The sequence below is a fragment of the Phoxinus phoxinus genome, assembly GCF_949152265.1.
Source record: "Phoxinus phoxinus genome assembly, chromosome: 7".
Classification (NCBI taxonomy): Eukaryota; Metazoa; Chordata; class Actinopteri; order Cypriniformes; family Leuciscidae; genus Phoxinus; species Phoxinus phoxinus.
Window position 1 is genome coordinate 14,950,578 of NC_136882.1, and position 22,050 is coordinate 14,972,627.

General features: G+C 37.4%; 1 protein-coding gene across 2 annotated transcripts in view; it reads left to right on the forward strand.

The window, feature by feature from the left end:
• The first annotated feature begins 390 nt into the window (after positions 1-390).
• uxs1 (UDP-glucuronate decarboxylase 1) overlaps positions 391-22,050 on the forward strand; it is a 71,537-nt gene continuing 49,877 nt past the window's right edge. Inside the window, exons 1-5 of one of the 2 annotated variants that reach the window (XM_079618447.1) lie at positions 391-536; positions 983-1,106; positions 13,655-13,682; positions 15,258-15,306; positions 20,425-20,468. In XM_079618447.1, the coding sequence (XP_079474573.1) occupies positions 1,019-1,106; positions 13,655-13,682; positions 15,258-15,306; positions 20,425-20,468 (209 nt within the window). In that variant the 5' untranslated portion in view covers positions 391-536; positions 983-1,018. Of the gene's footprint in view, positions 537-982; positions 1,107-13,654; positions 13,683-15,257; positions 15,307-20,424; positions 20,469-22,050 lie in introns of those variants that run through there. The other variant, XM_079618448.1, reaches the window with a different exon arrangement.

Consider the following 22,050-nt stretch of genomic DNA (forward strand, 5'->3'; position numbering starts at 1 on the left):
ATGCACTGTTTATGCAAAGTGCCTTTGTAAAAAGTGCTGGGGGGGGGGAAAGTAAACGTTGTGTTGTTTTTCTCTTAGGGCAGTACAAAGACCAACAAATAGGCAAATGAAGCACAAGGGTATGAGTCAACGTGGAAAATCACTGAACTTTTTTATTTTTTACCATCGCTCCACTCATGTTATTCATGAATGGGCCACTGTTCTCATGGTGAACAAATGTGTGCTCGATTACTTTCCCCTGAAAACGCACAAGAAAGCATACTGATAAAGCCTACGTCTTTTTATATTTACTCATACCAGAAATAAAATATAAAAATCTGTACACGAGTTCGTCAGACAGATGCATCTATTTGAGCAGAAAACAAAATAGTTGTAATTACTTGCTGTCGCGGCAGGGTGGTTAATCGACAGCAGAAAGCATCGCTTATGTTATCCTGCTCTGAACATCTGATGTGGAGACGTTTTTATCGCTCTATCGCTAAATATATACACCGCTGGACTAATGGAATAAAATTACATTAAATTATCGATAAAAAGTAAGCATTGGACTAGCGACAGGATTAAAACAGAACCCAGTTATACTGCATGCTATTAGTTAGTTAGCATCTCTAGCTACAGGTCCACAGTCATGACGCTACATTGCTAACTGACCTAAGAGAAATAACTGTTAACAAAGATGCCGTTTTACTTTCTTTAAGCGATAATCTGGATTCACCTGTTGAACATAAACGCGCTGGACTAACTTACTTACATATTTTGTTTTGATGCGGAAATTGTTTTGAGAATAACTTAGCCTATTTAACGTTAGCTTTGTGCAGCTGCTGTTTATATATAAAAAACCTTTAGTATTTATCTCCACACAAGTAAGTTATAACTCAGTTATCGTGTGTAGGCTATCGGCTTTGGGAAGTAAATACTGAAGCGCGTCCCCAGTGTTTATTTGAAGGCATCAGGCTTGAATCTCATGTAAAGTATGTGATAGATGTGAGGAAGAGCTCAATGCCGTGTGTGCTGGAGGATGATGCGGATGAGCTGGATGATCACAATCATTAACAGAAGAATGATGAAGATCCTGATCGCCCTCGCTCTCATTGCTTACATCGCCTGTGAGTATATTACAATAACAGACGCACTGTCTGACATGAAATGAAACATATAGGCTACGTACTGGCTGTGTGTCTGCTCTACTTTGTTTCTACATAATGGGAAACCTGGAAATATTTCCTTGAAAATGTACTTTGATAACATCTCGAAAAGTGTATTTTAATAATGGAAAGTTAAGGAAATGTATATCTTGCCTCCCTCCCAAATAGTTATGAGTACCATAGTAGTTCAGCCCATGGCCCAACTGAAGCATGGCATTTGAATGACACTTCATAGAAGACATTGGTACATGTCAGACATGTCATGGTATTATGGTTTTACCCCACCCCACCACAAACAAACAAACAAACAAACAAACAAACAAATATATATATAGTGGCACTTTGCAAGGTTCCCACAGTCACTGAATCATATCAATTCATTTTAAAATTGTAATCTCCAGGCCTTTACAATCATGAAACAATGTATTCCCTTCTTTAAATGATTTACTCTTGAGTGCAGCCAGTGTTATTTTAGTATTATTTAGACATTGTATGTGTTTATTAAGATTCTAAATTCAATTTTATATCCGTTTGTATTTTAATTTCGATAAAGGTTTAGCAATTTTGTTGTGTATTGTGATTTTTATTAGTTAAAAACATTTAAAAAATAATAATATTTAGGCTATTTCTAATTCAGTTAGTTTTAATACATCAACATCAAGTAAAAATAAAAATAAAGATGAGAAAATAGCCTATTTTATTGCCAACGATTTGGAATAAAAATATTGTATAATTTTATTTCAGTTATATTTTATTTCAAGTAGGCTAACGGTCATTTTTTTTATGGTTAGCCTATAGTTTTACCTAACTAATAACCCTGCTGCCATCTTCCTTGGTCTCATCACTAACAACATGAATAATCATGTAAATACAGTATATTGGTCAAAAAGTGTGGGAATCCTGACCGTGGTCATTTTTGTTAGCTCTTTCTTTTTCTCTCGCTCTCTCTGTCTCTGTCTGACCCTCATATCTGTGTCGGTAAATGTGCTGACCAATATTAAAGTGCTGGCCAGCTGAGAGTTTCTAACATTTTAGCAGCTGTTACTGTTTTGGCAGTGTCATACATGTTCTTGGACTGTGCATCAGGCTTTGCATGTATCTATAGGCTATGTCTGCAGCTGCTTTATATACAGAGGACATTGAATTTAGTCAAGCCCATTCATTGTATCTAAACTGTGTCGATAAAGTGTGCTGTTGAGTCTGTGTGTTTGTCTCCTTGAGAGTTAGAGAGTGTTGTTAACCTATTTTTGGATCTGTAATATGAAATGGTCAACTTTGTGTTGTGACAGCTCTGGGGCAAGTTGCAGATAAGCTTCCATGGGTCACAACACCAATAATAATCCAATAAAAACATTTTCCAATTATTCCAATGACCTTTGTCCAGCAGAGACACAATTAGATGAAGAATCTGACCGACTTTATTAGCTTTGCTTGGAGGACAAGCGTAATACATGACAGATGAGATTGGAACATTTCAGTGTGTGATAAGCTCTCTTTATGAATTAAATCAGTTCTGAAAGAGTATTATGTAGCCATCATTGGCCTGAATAAATATATTATTATGTTGTGCACTGGATAAACCATGTTAGTGTACTTTTCTATCCCCTTTTCTATCTTCTCACTAGTGTTGTTACCATACTGGAATTTCCAACTTCGATATGATACTTTGATAAATATCGATATTCAATACCATTTTTGATACCACGGGGGAAACTGCCATATGTACTGCTATATAGATCATTTATCTAATTTTTTTTTTGATAATTTGGGTAGTGTATTAGCTCCGAAGTACAAGAAAGTGTGGCTTTAGTGTGCATTAAGTGCACTTCTTCAGCATTTTTAAGACATGGTACAGTCTTGCACACTTCCTTCCTGTCGCGTGCATGCGCTTTCAAGTGGCCAATACCGCAAGTGTGGGTATTTGGACAGCGCAAGCCTTTTGATAAGGACATAAAGTCTAATCGTGCTTTCGATTTTAATCAAGTTTCAATCAATTTTTTGGCCACTGCTAGTTAATGAATTGGAAGCACTGAAATCTGTTTGTGGCGGTCAATGTTGGTGCAAAATAAGGACACTGATACAGCGGTACATCTGATCATGAACGCAATGACACGATGAGTTATTCTGATAGTCAAGTCAAGTCACCTTCATATAGCGCTTTTAACAATATAGATTGTTTCAAAGCAGCTTTACAGTGATAATAGGAATTAAAGTAACTGAGATTGTTTTGGCTTTACAGTAGCTCTAGAATAAAGTTATTGTCCAGCTAAAGTTAGTCTGATTGATTCATTTCCCTCGCAATGATCATTAGCCTAGTTATTAACTTAGGGGCCGCTAACATGACACCGTTATAACAGAAAACCTCCAAAGCGATCCGGCCGCTCATTTGCTCAAAACAGTGCCTGGTGGCTCGAGATTGCAGACCATGAAATATGTTCCAAGGTACAAGCCTTGAAAAATGTTTAATACAGAATTTTTTGATACACAGAAGACAATGATGTAGACTGAAAATTCAAAGAAGAATGGATAAAAATAGGAACTATGACTTTATTCTTTGTGTTAAAGGGCCGGTCACTACACTTTTCGTTCCATTGACTTCCATTTATACGCATGCGAATGCATCAGACCACAAACACAAGCTCCTGCAAAAAGTTTGGCATTTCGCTGCGTTCCAGTTCAAGTTTGGTGAACTCTGAGCTGCGAATTCACATCACGTGAAGACGTGTGACAAGTAGTAGATGCGTCGTGGCTTGACTTCTTGGTTGAATTAATAAAACAATATTCTTGCAGTAAAGTTGAGTATTGTATATCTTTTACATTTTTGAGTATATTACTTTTTGTTAGTTGAATTCATACAAAAGACGGTGAAGAGGGACATATATCACGACCAATAGCTCTGTAAAGTTATAAAGCTGATTTTTATATATTTTTTTATCAAAACCATAGGCCTATTTGCTTTTTTCATGATGGTTGTTAGCAGTCTGTAGTGATACAAATTTTGTGAGTTTGTTGGGTTATATTTTTTAAAATGCATCAAGGTGTCCCAATATTTATTTAATTACATCGCAGGCTTTGTAGAAATCATGGTGCTTTGTTTTATTTTTAATAAGTCCTTTTATACGATTTATATATCTCTCAGTCAGCCATTAATGATTTGCATGTTAATCCTGAGTAAGATCGATGTATGACAAAGAAGGAGACCAGTTACCAGCTGAGGTTTCCATGGGGCTTTATGGGGGTCAATGCTGTGAAGTGTTGGTTTATGTGTCTAAAGCCCCAGAGATGGAGATTAAAGCAGGAGATTACAGAGGATCAGTAAAAATCAATCGGCTAATGGTCAGTGCTCTGGCTATCTCTTAGTGAAGCACAGCAGTGCGCACAGCATGAGCACGCACAACCAGGACACATATCTTTAAACATTCTGCACCATAGAGCAGAAGTCACCTAAAGGCCACAGAACTTTGTGTTTATAAGACCATAGAGGCTTAGCTTAGCACTAGAAAAAGAACGATTCCTTTCCTTCGAACGTTTCCTTTACTTTGCCTGTGCAATGTCCTTAGATCGGCTCCTGAGAGACATAAGGGACATCATGCACCACTATTGGTAATACACTCACATGTTTCCCTTCTGACAATTTCCTCCTCACTAATGCAATCCATTCATCTCCTCCATGCTAATTGAACACTGCTAGTCTTTGCTATATTTAAATTTTAGCCCCAGATCACCTGTGACTTTTGGAGTTTTCATTGACATCATTGAAGCCCATCTGAGCTGCCACTGGACGCATAAAATTGCCACAAGAACCCGTAACCTAGTTTTCTGGCTGTTAAGGAATACAGGGAATTTGACCTAGTTATGGAATTGCATATGATGCAGTTAATTTCAGAATTAGTTTGTTATTAAGATTGCATTAAGATGGTTTTTTTTTTTTTTTAATTTGTTAGAGGTTTTTCTGCCATTTAGGGGATTTACAGGGATTTATTTTCACTAAAATCTGTCTGTTTGGGTCACTCTTATTTAGGTTTTGTCTTTGTCCTAACCTGCTGATGCCATCCCTATCTTTCCTCTGTCCACGCTCCACATCTCTAGAGGATTCGATGCCCTTTCTGGGAATATTCCTCTCAAAAACAGCTCTCTTGTGCCAGCTTCAATCTGCAGTAATTACCGGTTTATAGTGGCCAACTTCTAGAACTTTAGATGTAAAGTTAAAGCCCTATGAAATCAATTTAACATTAATTTATTAAAAGTTTAACAAAAATAACATTTTAGAGCCCTATGAAATCCATTTTTTTTTCAAATTCCGTGTTTTCCTATTTTAATGGTTCAATTAAAACATGTCTAATTAATTGAATTCATAAAACTAAATTTACTAAATAAAGCAATTTAACAAGTTATATAATTTGTGCAATGATAAGGTCATGAAAGATTGTTTGGAAGGGGGGGGGGGGGGGGGCTTCTGTGTTCTGTCAAATGAAGCGAAATATCAACAAATCAATCTCAATCCATTCTTTATTTCAGAAAAAAACGTATTTACGTTTCAGCACTTCCAAAAACATGAGAAATATCTTGTACTTGTATCAATTTCTCCTCTATCCAAAGAAAATAAAAAATAAAAATCTACTACGTTAGATTGAACTGTGAAGGGTCATAGCACTTACATTCTGTTGTCCTACTGCTAGTTTAATTGCTTCTATTGTTCTCATTTGTAAGTCGCTTTGGATAAATATTTGAAATATTTGACTTGCCTTGAATAAAGTGAAGTACAGTACGATCTAAGAAGCTCTTCATCTGTATCTGTACATATAAAATTTATGAGCCAGCATATTTGCCTGTCCATACAATTTACAGCACTGGCGCTGCACGTCATTGTCATCATTTAAATAATTTCTAATGACATGTGACCCGAGTACTTTAAAGTATTCACCACATTTAATACTTTGGTCACCCATAGAATGAAGGAACATTTTGCTTAAGGTCTTCTTTGGTTTTAGCAAACATAACCACACTCTTTTTAGAATTAAAATCTTCTAAACTTTCTAAATATAATTAAATAAAAATGTAAAAGTTTCTTTGATTTAAAAAGAAAAAGAAGAAAAAAAGAATTGCCATAAGTGTAATTTGCTGGTGGGACAGTTTCATGTCCCCACCACTTTACCATGGTCCATATTGTCCCCACCACTTTTTTAAACGTCTGGCAGCACGGATGCGCCTAATACAAAAGACACACCTCTAGTTAATTAGTGATTCATTCTTTTTTGTTAAATAAGAGGCTAACTGGCGCTGGAATGTGTTGTTTTTGAATTCATGCCGAGTGCTTGTTGCCGCTGTTATTAGTGGCAGAAGGCAACAGTGTTCTCTTGGCACTCGTGCTTCACAAACAAGCTCTTCAATCTAGCACTTAAGGCTGTTGCGGAGACTCTCTATTCGTTCTGGTGAAATCACAAAACAAAATACACACAGACGTGTCCCTGCTCTATAATCACTGAACATCTTTAGTTTTAATTAGAAAGAAAAGAACTAGGCCTATACGATGGTGGATTAGAACCCAGAACCACTAGTCCATTAGGACAAACAAATCTTTAATGTGAATCTACGTAGGCCTATTTAAACTATCACATTAAAGCTGCTGTCTGTAGTTTTTCCCTTTTTGTCGCCATCTCTGTTCGAAATCAATGCTCGTTGTATGTGCAATGATGGCAACGTTGTATCTGCATTTGATGGTATTTTGAGCAGCTGATAACTTGTGAAGAGCTTATATAATGTGTAGAGGAGTCAAAACAGCGGCAGGAATCCCTCCGTGGCTCCGTCACATACACACAAGATTTGCTCCGAGGAGACATGGTTCTGATGCCTGTACCGAACTGTAATGTGCAAAATAAAGTTGATGACGTCCTCATATAGCGAGATGGCAGACGCTGAAAACGCCATGAACCATGTCATGCGTGTTTGACTATGTACTAGATGAAACTGCGGTGTCACATTCCCCCATCCCTGAAAATCCTACCTGTTGAAATTGCCATAACATGGATAAATTTCACAAGTACATTTTAATCGAAGGCACTCCAGTGAACTAGCATATTGTATCAAGTTTATCGGTTGGTGATGATGCTGAACATCAGCGACTATTCGCACAGAGCAGGTTGTCAAGGTCATGTAGGCTATGGTTTTCCTGACTTCTTTAGGAATACTTCTTTCGCATATAAATGGCCGTGCTGGAGGTTGCATATTGCAGTGGTAGCACATTGTTCAATCTGAATGTAACAAAAGGATGCTTTTATTTCCTGTCATTCAGAGCATCAGATTTGCGCTTGAGGGCTGCAGGTGGTCTTCATCTGGTCCTCTATGTGATCCTCCCACTTTATGAATATTCCTTAAATCTCCTGTTTGATGAGAATTCAGTTGTTGTCACAATGTTTATCGCTTTGGGCGATTTTCTTTCAGATTGTCTGGCTGATTTAATTTGATTTGTTGAAAGAAACGTTTGATTACGGTTTTGGGTATCATCAGTTTTACTGTTATTGGTCTGAATTAATTATGGTATATTTAATGATGGTTGATTAATTGATATATCTAAAAAATTTTAGATCAGTAGTTCTCAGGCTTTTCCTTTATTTTATGCTGCATTTTTTTATTTATTTTTATTTTATGCTACATTTGTGGACACTCATCATTGGGGTTTTTAAATTATATGAAGCCTATGGGGTCGGAGGGATTTTCTGGGCCCTGAATATATTTTGTCCTGACATTTGTGCTTATTTCTGTTACTTATAACATTTACATGGCTAAAGATGGATTACACTGTATGCACTACAATCTCCAATAATGTGTAAAAGATTGTAGGTTTGAGAAAATTGTTTATGCATGATATAAGTTTTTTTTTTTTTTTTTTGAAATATTGCCACAAAACCCATATGTTCACAAGACTTTAGAAAACTGAATCTTGTATCCTTGAATTTTTTTCTTCAAAATGATGTGAAAATCATCCTGCCCCATTTATTGATAGATAATAATTAAATGAATGAGTTTTAAGAATTTGACACAAAACATGACATATTTAAAAGGGTTAGAAAAACTATCCCTTTATGAAAATCACTTTAAGGCTCTTGGAAACTTTGTTGTACATTGCTTTGAAATACAGTAATGCATTCATTAACCAGATCATTAGTTAATACTCATCCAAGACTTTAGACACACAACACAACTGCAATCACTTACATGTATTATGTAGTCCGAACATCACTAGAGACCCCAAAACCAGGATGGAGAAATTCAGAAAGCTGCAATTGGGTCATGTGGAATGCTACTTTGAGAAATGACTGTTCCAGTTTTTTTTATCCCTAAAGAGGCCCCAGGACTCAGAGAGTTGTTCACAAAGAGAGTGACCTTGACAAACCAGTCCGCCCACCTGCCCCAAAACACAAATTTCATGCCTACTGACTGGGAGCACTAAAAATAATTCAGCCACTACAAAAAAGGACTTGACCAGTTGTAATTGGACATGTTTTAAGTCCTGTCCACTTAAGCTCTTTCAAAAGCTTTCATTTCTAAAAGTTGTTGCGATACGTAAAAAAATCTATACAGTCAGTCTCTCTTTCACTTTTCCAAATGGGCCAAAACCAATGAGGAAGTAAAGAGCAAATTATATAAAAGAGAGAGAGAGAGAGAGAATCAAAATGCGCAGGTTATCTAAGTGGGACACACGCTATACCTGAAGGCCAGTTGCTGCTATTTGTTAGAAGTCTCCACTCCGACTTCAACCAACCGGAACTGGACAAATTCTCTGATTCATTCTGACTTCTGACCTGTAATGCTCCTGAATCATAATCATCCACTGTTCGCTCGTTGGCCAGAGGAGAACTGGCCCCCGACTGAGCCTGGGTTCTCCCAAGTTTTTTTTTCTCCATTCTGTCACCTGATGGAGTTTTGGTTCCGATGGACGGTTTTACGGTTTCCAATATTGACGGTTTTTTGTATTATTTTCATGTTATCACTGTGAAGCTGCTTTGATGCAATCTGTATTGTAAAAAGCGCTATATAAATAAAGGTGACTTGACTTGACTTGTTGCTGGATTTTCTGTGCGCGCTGACCGGGTGCGATTGCAAAGTGACGGAGATATTGTCCTCTGCATGGTTCACCTGCCTGGTGAACTCCAGCTCCAGCAGTTCATAGCTCCAGCCTGTTTCACCTGCCACAGGTATTAACACTGATGTCCATCATCTTTTAACCCCACACCAAGTTTCCAAACTCTTTTCCAGGCCCTGAAGGTTCTGTGGTGTGGCCGCAACGCAGCCTGCTTCACGCAGTCAACACTCTCTCTCTCTCTCTCACACACACACACACACACACACACACACACACACACACACACACACACACACACACACACACACACACACACACACACACACACACACACACACACACACACCGAGCGAGTCAATCGCGTGTTGTAGTTGTTTTCTTTCTTGTTTTCCCTCCTTTCTCTTTTGTTGAAATGTAATACTTTCTACAAAAACTGAGTTAAAAAGAACTTAATTGGTGTTGAGACGTATTGTGAATCAAGGACTTTTTTTGTGAAAGCAAATGAAAGTATAAAATGAACTTTTGCAGCAATCTCCTTGGTATTGTTTGTGTTTTCATTAGTTTTTTTTTGTAATTTGAGACATTATGTAACTGTTTTTTATTTTATGTTTTATTTAAAAAAAAAACTTTCAATTTGTGAATGTGTCATTTAAAGGGATACTTCACAGATTAGCATTAAGCTTTGTATCAGTAGAAACCCGGTAGTATTTTTGAGTGACAGACCGCACTTCCCTCCCTCATGTCCTCCTGAGATGAGAGATTTATGTATTTTTTGTCTGGAAAAAATCCTCCTATGACGCAAAAATCGCCATTTAGCGAGTCTTTTTTGGCCAGAGGCTAAAAACTGCAGCCAGTAGTAGGAGATAGTGCCGCATGTTTTCAACAAATGTAGCATTTGTCATTTGCCATTTTTTCCTATCAAATGCAGAAACGACTGTTTATATGCATCGCACTTATATGCATCGCACATTGTTTCCGTGACTGCCCAAGATATGTGAATATAAGGCATGTGATTGGCTGTTGGTTGCTAAGCATATAGTTTTAACATTCTTAACACTGCATCATTTCACACTGTACAAGTTTGGCACCACAGTGCAGAGTTAACACAGCAAGAGCAGGTTTAATAACCCTGGGTAAAAAGTGGTGCAAACCAACCTTTTAAATTACAAATGTGAAACGTTCCTTTTTCCCAGGGTTAAAAGCATTTAATAGAGGGCTCTAGTGCTATTTTCAAGGCAATGTGCTGAAAATAAATAAATAGGCAGGAAGTCCAGGAAGAAAAGAAAAAGTTGAAAAACATAATTGCACACACATGCAAAATGATAAAATTGGTTTATTTTGACAGTGATTTTTGCAACATATTTTATATCCAAGTTTGACTATGGAAATCTTGAGGCAATGGGACGTGTCTGAATGTTTATTGGGAAGTGAAGCAGTACCGTCCTTCGTTTCAGCGGCAGTTTATGAAAATGGACTCTTGTCCTTTGCCTTTAACACTGTAAAACAATTTTTTACATCCAGGAGTAATGCAATAATGGCATCCCTTTTGTCTTCTGATGCCCTGTGGCTTTCCAGTTTTCATCTTTCACTGTCTGTCCTCCACTGTCTGTCTTTCTATTGTTGTATCTGTTGAACTCAGGCAAGACAACCAAGCCTGTGACGGTTGTCGTATTTGCAAGATGGCGGCGCCCTTGCTACAAAAGCCAAAACAAAACACATTTTTTGTGGTTACATTTATCATGTTTGTTATATCATTTTTATTAGAGTGGAAATCTGTTTACTAAATAATTGACCGACTGCTTAATTTCCACTTTAAATGGATGGGGCACTCAACAATTAAAAATCTGTCATGTCGTTCCAAACCTGCGTTAGTTACTTCTGAGGAACACAAAAGAAGAAATTCATAAGAATATTGGTGTCCATTGTCTTCCATTGTATGGACAAAAAAAAGTCTCACTGAGACTTTTCTCAAAATATCATCTTTTATGCAACACAGAAGACGTTCACGACATGAGGATGAGTAAATTATGACAATTTTTATTTTAAGTGAACAGTTGCATTACCACAATTTTCCTCCTCGATTGTTACGGTCCCCCCATTTATTTCTATCAGGCTTTTCTATCAGGCTCCTAGTTCTGCCCCCCTCAAATAGATTGTGTGATTCAGATTATTTTTTTCTCCTTTCATATTTGCATTGGCATGGCATCAGGTGGCACACAGCAAGTTGGCCATGCACAAAACAGCCTGCCGTAAATCACGCTGCACCCGTGAATCTGCGGTGACAGCAGCAAGGCCACTGGGCAAGAACTGACCAGATTGAGAACAGAGGGATTTGCATAATTACCTCTCCAACTCTCTTCTGGAGAGCAGGTTTTCGGTTTACACTCACCTTTTTCCTTCGATTCCTCTTCTATCTATCGTACTCTTTCTCTTCTTTTCTTTGTCAAGTTCACCCCCTCATTTGAAACATAGAACAGTATTCTGTTGTTGACGAAACTCGCCTGGAGCAAGTGTGCAGGGAGGATGGTTTGTTATTTACAGTTGTGATTTTCACTTGCTCAGTTTCTACTGAGCTTTTTGATGTGTATTGGCAGGTGCGAGTAATTTGTCTTTGCGATATATATCCTTGTGCATGTTCTAGAGAGGAATGAGTAAAGGGCAGATGTTTACATTATTAATGTAATAATAATAATAATTTATTTATGAAGGTTAGACATCACATACCAAATTCTGATTCTTTTTGATTTTTCTACATGCGTGTACTTTGATTGGATAGTTTATTGATTGCCTAGAGCCAACGGTGCTGAACGCACCGAAAAACTAAGCCAACCAACGCTCAAAAACGGCCCGTCATTGCCCGTCCCGATCTTGAAGAGGTACTTGATTGTGATTATTACATATGTTAATATTGTAAATAGATCTTTAAAGGCACATGAAGCACTAAATTACATGTTTGAGATTTTAACAGGTGTGTATGTGTTGCACATTATAAAATCCAATGTTAGCATCGGTTCATTAATTGCAGGAGAAAACTGGTTAAATTTTAGCTATTTTCGTCTTCAGGGTTTAAAATCGTCCTTGTGCCACATTATAGTACATCAGCGACTCATCAGTGTCCATAATTATTCATTAGACTGCGTGTTCTTATCCTATGAGAGACTCTTAATTTTTCACGCCAACATGTGTTGCCTTCCCATAACAGACGCTTCAAACTGTGAGATCATCATGAATAGTAGAGATGCTTTCATGAATTTCAAGTGTCGAGTGTTTGTTTTCGTTTTGTACGAGTTTCTGCTTGGCTTCTTTAGAGCTTGATGTAGCCGATCAAACGGCATATAAATGCTGAAAAACTTTTTAAAAGTGCTACATTCATATATTATCGATGCAGCGTGTAAAAGCAAACAGCAAAAGCTGTGCATTTATGTGTGCATTTGAATTATAGGGTATATTTGTGTAATTTACTGAGCTTACAAAACCCTTATTTAATTGTTCATCTTGATCCGTGCAGTGGTGAATTGCAGCACATATTTGTGGGGGACCTTTGATGCTTTTAACTCCGTGAGAGCAAAAACAAAAACTGATTCCGAATGCGTTTTGTTGTCTGTCCCCTTTTTCCTCTCCACTTCGCAGCTTAACACGGTCAGTTTTTTTGTTTTTGTAGCATTTTTCTAAACTGTGCTAAAATAGGGGGGTTCATTACCCTTTAAAGTAACACATATTTTCACTTGCATGTACTCTCTGATATACATATTGAACATGAACTGTATTTTGATAACATATCCCTTCACTTTTCAACTGAAAAGTTTTATTAGCCCCTGCTAAGGGTCTAAAGCCCGGGACACACCAAGCCGATGAGAGCATGTCAGCCTTTCATCGGTTGCGTCTCGGCAAAAAAAAGCTGTCCGCTTAAACACACCAAAAGGACTAGAAGCGACTATCAAGCAGCATGTGCGTTCTGCACCTGCGTGTAAGTCAATATCTGTCTGTATCAATAGTCTATTTTCTACTTTCCATTTTGAATATCAATCACACTGATCACTTTCTTCATTCCAGTTGACTATGAAAATATTAAATTGAAATATTAGTGCATTTGAATGCTCAGGTAAGATGACGTAAAACTATGACGTCTTGACTTCTTTGATCGCTTTCATCACTTTTGCTTTTCTCGTGCACTGACTCGTTCTCTAAGCTGAACAGCCAATCACAGTTCTTTCTCTCACCGACGGCCCTACACCGTTTCAACATGCCGAATCGACCCAAAAAAACGGCCTGACATTGGCCGACCGTCGACTTGGTGTGTCCCGGCCTTAACAACTTGAATGTGTATTTATTAATAATGTGATGGATATGAATGTAAAACTGTCTCTGTGTATTGAGAATCACTGTTATAGGTTTGGTAATGATGTCTCATGTCTTCTTCTTTTAGCTGTCTGGGGAACCTACACAAATATGAGGTAATTATGATATATTTTGTTGTTCTTTCTTGTATTTGCAAGCTCAGTCTGCTGCTAAATTTTTTTAGCTCTTCTGTAAATGTTGGAAAAGCTAGTAGATGTCAGATATACCAGTCGTTCTGCACATATGCACTTCCTGCATACTTGTGTGTCGATGGGGTGTCTTTATTACAGAATTCTAAAAAATCCCACACTGGCGAGATATCTTTTTTCAGGTGCAGCTAGAGTGTCTCGCTTTTGTCTGTCAATTCCTTCGACATGATTTTGTGTGATAGGTACACACTGTGTCTTCTTTTTTCTATATTGTGATGGCTGGCAACAAGCGCCAAGGTGCAATAGCAACCCCTACTATGTCAACCAGACAACATCAGTGTCAACCAGACTGATGTTGGATTATTTATGATATTATCAAATGTGTTGTACAGTATAAGCACAAAATAAATATTATTATTATTTTTATTTATTTTTTATATCCTGGTTATCGTCAATGCTGGTATATTGCGACACCCTTAGTTGCAATGGATTGATTGTGCTGGAAAGTATTCTGCAGAACAGGTTTAAAAATGGTAAAATATGTAAACAAAGTAAAAATGAAATCAATATTGACCCTTATAGTCCCCCTGTAGTCAATCATTTTATTCCCTAAAACTCATCTTTGGTCACAAAAATGACATATTGCAATGTTTTTTCCTTAATTTTTTTCTTTCATGCCTTAAAATAGCTTGAATGTAACTCTACACCCTTGCTTCATTTAGTACACGGTTCTATGAATATGCAAATTAGCCCCGCCTCCACTCACTCCACACTAACTTGATGATCACACGTTAATGTGATTGGTTACAAGGTAGTTTGTGACGTCAGAAACACCAGCGATTTCAAACCGCGTTTTTGAGACTGTCTTTGGTTCACTGCAGTGTTAATGTGAAAATACTCAGCAATGGTGTTGATTGACTTATGAACTTGCACATGGTTTGTATATTACTTCAAGCATATTACAAACACCACATAGACATATAAACAACATTAAAAGCTTTTCACCACAGGAGGACTTTTAAAATATTAGTTTCAAGGGATTCAGACCAATGACATTTAATGCAACAGGCACTTTCCACATTCAAATAATTTCAAGAAAAATACAATCAAATCCTGCTCTTTCTTTTCTTCTTATCTTATCTTCGTATCATATGCATTGGTAGTATATTGTTGGTGACTGGTGTTTGAAACCGTCACTTTCCGTGGGCATCGATACTGAGCGGCCCTTGTCTTTAAGTATTGCAAAGCCCACGTATCTCAAGCCCCCTGTGAAGGACCACTGCACTGTGCGTTAATCAGAAACCGAGATTAGACCTGTTCACTGGGCCGTGGCTTGAAACCAAAGAGAGAGATTGATTGAAAGCAAGGTTTATTATAGATCAACTTCAGGCATGTGGTACTGTTGACTCTGAGCGTCTTCATCATGTGTCCAGACTGAGCTGAGGGACAGTATTGTGTGCTTCAGTAAGCTCTGCTGTGCAAGTGTGAATGTTTGTGTATCTGTGTGGCTGTGATAAAGCCGTCTGTTGTTGTTTCCCACAGGTCTATACAGGAACACGGAGAAATGAAGATTGAACAGAGGATAGATGAGGTTTGTTAGCACAAGCGGTCCATGTTTGTTATCAAGTTTCAATGCTTTTTTTTTTTTTTTTTTACACAGTTGTGTGTTTTTAGTTCAGCTTTTCACAATTTTTTTATGATCTAAACTATATATAAACCTAACGGGTGATATCTACACTTCAAGCTCTCGGGAAACATTGTGCAGCTACCCAAGAGCGCAATATAATTAAGATTTTAATTACTCATGCCTTCGATAGCAATTACGTTTCATAGTCAGGGGGCAAGTAACAAGCTGTGGTGATCTTATGTTATGCTGTTACGCTCTGCTTGGAACCCCCCAAAATACCGTTTCTCTGCTTGTGATGCTGTCCTGACTACATGTGTGATGTTTCCCAGTCTTTGTTATTTTAAAAAGAGTACACAACTTTTAGAATTTTAACTTATTTTAAAACACTAGGCTTCAAGCGCTTCCTGACTTTGTATGTGGTTGCAGAGAGAAACTGGGCATCATACACTAAACGACTGAAGATCACACACTACCAGACTTTTAAGTTGTTCCGGACACAGCAAACTCCAAACACATGAATATGATCCTCTTTGCTAGGAGACGCATTACAAATGAAAACAATGTGTTCTAAAATTGTCTCAAAATATTTTACGTCATCCGAGTCTATGCTCATTAAACTTCGCAGTTTTCTCACTATGCACTTTTGCGCATTTTAGTTTCGCTTTTAAATTAGCGCCAATTTGGGGGCAGATTGCTTGAATGGTGAGTTCATTAGCCTATTGTTCTTAATGAAAAACACAATAACAAAGCAGTACAATGACAAATTTGCTTAAATAGGCGATTTTACATTTTGTTAGTCATCTTGTTAGTCAGCTCCTAACTCTCGTGATAAATAAAATCTGACTCGTTGCTGATCTGTGTTGTGACTCTCGTTTTGCTCACAATTTATTAAGCAAACACGTTCAGTTTTTAGTTGTGGTGTTTGTTCTCTAACTGAACAAAATTGTATTTTTATTTTTAAATCGACGGTGAGGGGCGGTGCCGTGGTGGGCAAGTGATGTAACCGGTGTTGCTGCTTCTTCATTCGGCTTCGAAAAGCGCGAGGAAGCTCAGTAATGACAGAATTTTAGCAGATTTTTTTTGCCATAAAGCAATTCGACCCGAAAAAAGTAATACAACCATTCCAATGACTCTGAAGCTGTTCAGTTAAGGTAAAAACCTTTAATGCTTGAGCTCTTTAAAGCAGGATGGATTCTGATTGGCTGTCAAAGTTTTTACATTCACCAGCTGCAGAAAAAAAATCGTTCTGAAAGTGATTTCAATTATGTTTGTGGTGTGAACATATGTTAGATTTTATCATTATAGTTTTCGTCCTTGGTGTGAATGGACCTTTAATGGACCCTGTTTTTTTTGTAAAAACAACAGATTTGTTGTGTGTGTACTATGTACATACATACAACATACAGTTGTGGCCAAAAGTGATGTCAGGTTTAGGAAAAATTATATCTTCAACCTTTATTCAAATATTACTTAAAATTGGTTAAAGATTATGTAATCATATTATGTAGCTGTGCTTTGAGTCAATTGTTTTGTTTGTGATAACGCAATGAAACCTGCCAAATTGTGTGGACATAAATGTTGACCAGACTCTCATACAAAATGCATTTATGAATGCATGCAAAAACAAGAGATAACCAATTAAATATTACTAATTATTTTGTTGTAAATGTATGTTTTTTGTTCCCCTGTGAGCTATGCAACTATGCATTTTTTTTTTTAAATATTAAAATAAAATCTGTAGCTGTAGTTGCCAAATTATTTTGTCAGATAAAAACCTTAACCAAGTTTAGTGTTTTGTGCTTTCCTCATATTTAAATGTTTTATTTTTTTGCCACTGCTGCATACAAAAAATAATTTTAAAATAACGTGATGTGCGTGATGTAAAGCCCAAAGAGGATATTTTTACTGGTGCTTGCTTTGATAAAACCTGGAACATTAACCCTCTGTTATTCCTTACTTTAGTGTCAAGTTTAAACATCTGTGCATTCCCTGCTTGTTTGTAAGAGTCTTTTTAGAGATAATTGCTTTCGTTTATCAGGATTTTGTAATGCCATTTAGCCTTTTCTATTCATGTCATGCATTTTTTTCTTCTTCACACACATAACAGCTGCCACAAATCACCAACTTTCAATTAAGTAAAACAAAACAAAAAAATAATTTCTGAATGAATGCATATTAATGATTCATCAGTACTCAAAAAAAAAATTGGATGTAGAAGGTTTCATTAAAATGCTAAACTTTTTTTTTTTGATCTGACGTCACCAAGCCCTTCTAACTATAGACATAACTATATGTCAGTGCATACAGAATCAACTTTTTACTCTCCAATTAGTTTCAGATGGATCAAGTCCAGTCCTCATTATTATTTTTCACTTTAAATATCCTGGTTCACTCAACAGTACAATACGAACAACTCTTCATGTTGCTTTTAACCCTTGTGTGGTGTTCATATTTTTGTTATTCAGTCAGTGTTTGTGGGTCTGGTGGACCTGCTGCATTTTTGGGTTTTTAATTCAACACAATCAAACAATTTGATGTTAAAATAGTACTCAACAGATGTTTACTTCATCCCATTACAAGCAATATAAACAGCATATATGGGTAATATTTTCTCTTTACCTTTGTTAGATCACATTTAAGAATGGCAACCTTTTACAAACACAAAACTCACTCTTGCACACACAATCTCTCTCTCACAAGCACGCACACACACACACACACACACTGCTGGATATGTGGTGTACGGTCACTCTCCATAGGCGTGATGGACACTAACCCTACCCCTAAACCTACCAATCACAGAAAACTTCTTTTGAATTTCAAAAAACACCGTTTAGTATGTTGCCACACAGATGCCATCATAAACCATGTTTACGTTGTAATACCCATGTCATTATACACATTTGTGTCCTCATAAACCATATACAAGAACACACAAACACACACTAACAGCAGGCGGAGGACAGAGTAAAGGTACACAGGACCTACAATTTCCACACTTTTATTAGCCCCAGGTCCAGTGGACCCAACATCCTATCTGTAGGGGGGGTGTACAGTGTGTGGTCATTGAAAATGTGTTCTGATATATATTCTTCACAGGACATTAGTCATTTTTCTTTTGATAAAAAATGAAAACGGGTCCAACAGACCCAAACACCATACAAGGGTTAAAATGTGACTCATTGTAACTCCTCCCGTACCGTAGTGCTATAGGCCCTATGCACAGCTGCACTACTTCCTGAACTTAAGCAGGCTCCTTTGTTTCCTGTCTGCCAGGATTGGCCAAACTGATTCATCCAGGTGTGTCTGACCAACAACAATAATCAGACAATGGCAGACAGGAAACAAAGGAGCCTGCATAAGTTCAGGAAGTAGTGCAGCTGTGCATAGGGCCTATTGACGTGAATAATAACTTAAATTAAGCGGCTTGTTGAGGTGAGCTAACCTGTTCTGTTTATGAGCGATCAGATGTACCATTTTCACCTGGTGGATGACAAATCAGGTGAAAATATTGCATTGGCTTACATTGAAGGAGAGAACCGAACCGTAACTAGCAACCAGAATATCATAGAGACTTGGGCTTGTGAGAAACCACCCAGAACCGTTTGCAAACCACTGTGTAGATTGCTTTATCTTTAGTTTATCATATTTATTATTTCCATGCAGCATGTTTGCGAAAGTGTTTGAAGCTGGATGAAACCCATTTAATTTGACTGAGGCTGATTTGTTTGCACATACATTCACATTAAAAGTCAGTGCTATAATAACTGCGATCTCTATCGTTTCGTTATAGATCCCAAATGTCTGCTTATCGCCTGCAGAAGCTCATTAGAAACCGCTTTTCTCATATCTGCCTGACCTTAAGGTTCAAAGCGTGTCAACACCTACCGAGGCTTGTTTGTCAGCATCTCCGATAGCTTTTAGAAACGATGACATTTATTCTCCTGTCTGATGTTTGATATTTCATTTAAAGAAGTGTTACAGTCTGGAAATGTCCTTCGACCCAGATCCTAAATCTTTTTGTTCTGGGGCAAATGTCTGATGTTTCAACTGTCATTCGGAATGTTAATGAAGTTAGGATTACTTATCGAACATGACTTATAATTAGGAATAGTGCTTAAATTGATTAAATCAATCATGAATTACATGATATGCTAATTGGTTAAATTGATCAAAGTTAATTACAAGTATCAGCAACACATTGTAAAGGCTGTAGTCAGTCCTGCATTTTTTTTTCTTTAGTGCAGGCCTAACTTTCTTCTTATTAGTGGCTTAGCCTAATTAAAGAAAGAGTACTGATTAAAAGATTAATAATCAGTTAGTCCCCATGTAGTCAATACTTTTATCCCTTAAAACTCATCTTTGATCACCAAAATGACACATTTAAACGGTTTGAAAAAAATCTTCATGCCTTAAAATATCTCGAATGTAACTTTACAACCTTGCCTCATTTAGTATACGTGGTTATATGAAAATGCAAATAAGCCCCGCCTCCACTCACTCACACCAGCTCAGAGACCCACTCGTTGAGGATCACACGTTGACGTGATTGGTTTCAAGGTGGCCTAGTTTGTGACATCAGGAACACCAGCGATTTCAAACCGCGTCTTTGGTTCACTGCAGATTTAAGGTGAAAATACTCCGCAATGGTGTTGACTGACTTGTGAATTTGCACATGGTTTGTCTTAAAGCATATTACACACACCACATAGAAATATGAACAAAATTAAAAGTTGGATTTTCACCACAGGGGGACTTTAACTATTTCTGTTCCCTCAAAAAAAAAAGTAATTCAATTTAATTCTTCTTTTCACATAACCTTACAGCTGCTCTCAGATTAATCTGTACATCATTTTGAGGGCTGATCGCGCTTCACGACCGTGTCTAAGTCAGACATACATTTCTGTAATTTTATCTGTTCTGTTTTCCTTAGGCTTTACATGTCCCAGTCTCAACTGTGTAATTAATTCAGTCTCTATACATTTCTCTGATCACCTCTTTTCCCGTTCTCTTTGTTTCTTACTCTTGGTTTCATGTATCTTTGCTTTGCTCATCCTGTCCCGTTCTCGCTGTCATACACAGGCAGTGGCACCTCTCAGGGAGAAGATACGGGAACTTGAGCTTAGGTATGTTTTTCATCTGCACCCAAAAAAGTATTGCCGTGCTTGGTATCACACCGTGGTCTTTTACACATAATAAAACACTTTGAGATTTCAGTACATTTCCTTTTTTTTTTTTATACCTGCTATTTTTGAATGTATCCAAAGCAAACTTCATAGATATATTGTGCAATTGTGAGAAAAAGCCTTGATGAGCAAGTAATAAGTTGAATAGGTTAGAAATGACATGAGCACATTTCACAGCCTGTAATTACGAAGGGAAAAAAATACACAGTAGGTAGGCTAAGTGTCATAAAACAGCCAGTCTGGAGAAGTGTAAGCTGGGTTGAATAGAGGAAGAGACAGGAAGCTGGAGCAGAGTGTGCGTCAAGCTTTGATTGGCATGTCAGGATGGGGTTCAAATTGCACCATGATATTTTTTTCAGTCCTCAGTGATGATGAGGTGTGAGGTCTGCGGAGAGAGTGGCTGTCTTTTTCTCTTCACGTTGCCGCATCTCAGCCAGACGTAAAGGAGAGATCACCTGATGCTGTTTGATTGGCCCCGGGCCCAGACTAAACCCGGCTCTGACATAATCTCAGAGTATATTACCAGTGTTAGGAGATTCATCAAACAGGCGCTAGTGTCATGGCAGCAGTGTGAAATGAATCTACATTTCAAATTAGTTTGGCCAAAGTAACAAAAACAGTTCTTTGATAGACATGATATGTAACAGGGTTCCACCAGCATTATCAGCATGTGCTGTGGTCCATTTTTTTTTTTTTTTCATTCTGGCATCGCTCAACAAAAACATCAATTCACAGCTTCCTTGTATTTTATTTGGGTGTGTTCTTGAGTTTATTTCTGATAATGTAAGCCACTTAAAAGTCAAGGTTTTTTTCTTTTTGTTCAGTCTGTGATGCCATAGAAGAACAATTAAAGTTCCCCAAAGAATCTTTCAGTGAACAGTTCTTAAAATAACTATATTGTTTTCTTATTGTGAAGAAAAAATTATATTTTAAGTGTGTAGAGAGTGTACATAGGTTCTCTGACTGTAAGTGACGCTCGCTCGAATATCACGTATAACACTAATGAATATAATGCATCTCCACATGCAAAAGACACTAGTATAGCAACAGCAACACAAGCTACAGACATGAAATCAGGTTTACAGAATAGATATTAAACCAGATCTTATCGAGAAACATACTTATTTTATACATGCATTGGTACAGGTTTTTCTATGAGGCTTCACTGTGAGTGCATACAAAAAAGAAAAGAAAAGAAACCCAGATCAGAGTTATCTCTATGGGACTTTGTCCACTTTGGGACCAGTGAGACAATTGAAATGATCAGTGATGACGTTATCAGTGAAGTCAGGGGACTAGGGAGAGCATCTACAATATCTCCGTGTCTGAGCTGAGAAACTCAAGAATAATTGGATGAGAGAATCACAAGCACAGAGTCATCCCCCTAGATTCTTGAGGAGTTGAGTTTCTGTGCTCAGATACTGACACATTTAATACTGACAAGTGAATTTGTAGTGGAATGTGTTGATAGAGTAACAAGAAGAATGGCATGTTTAAATGTGGATATTTTTCATCAGCTTTG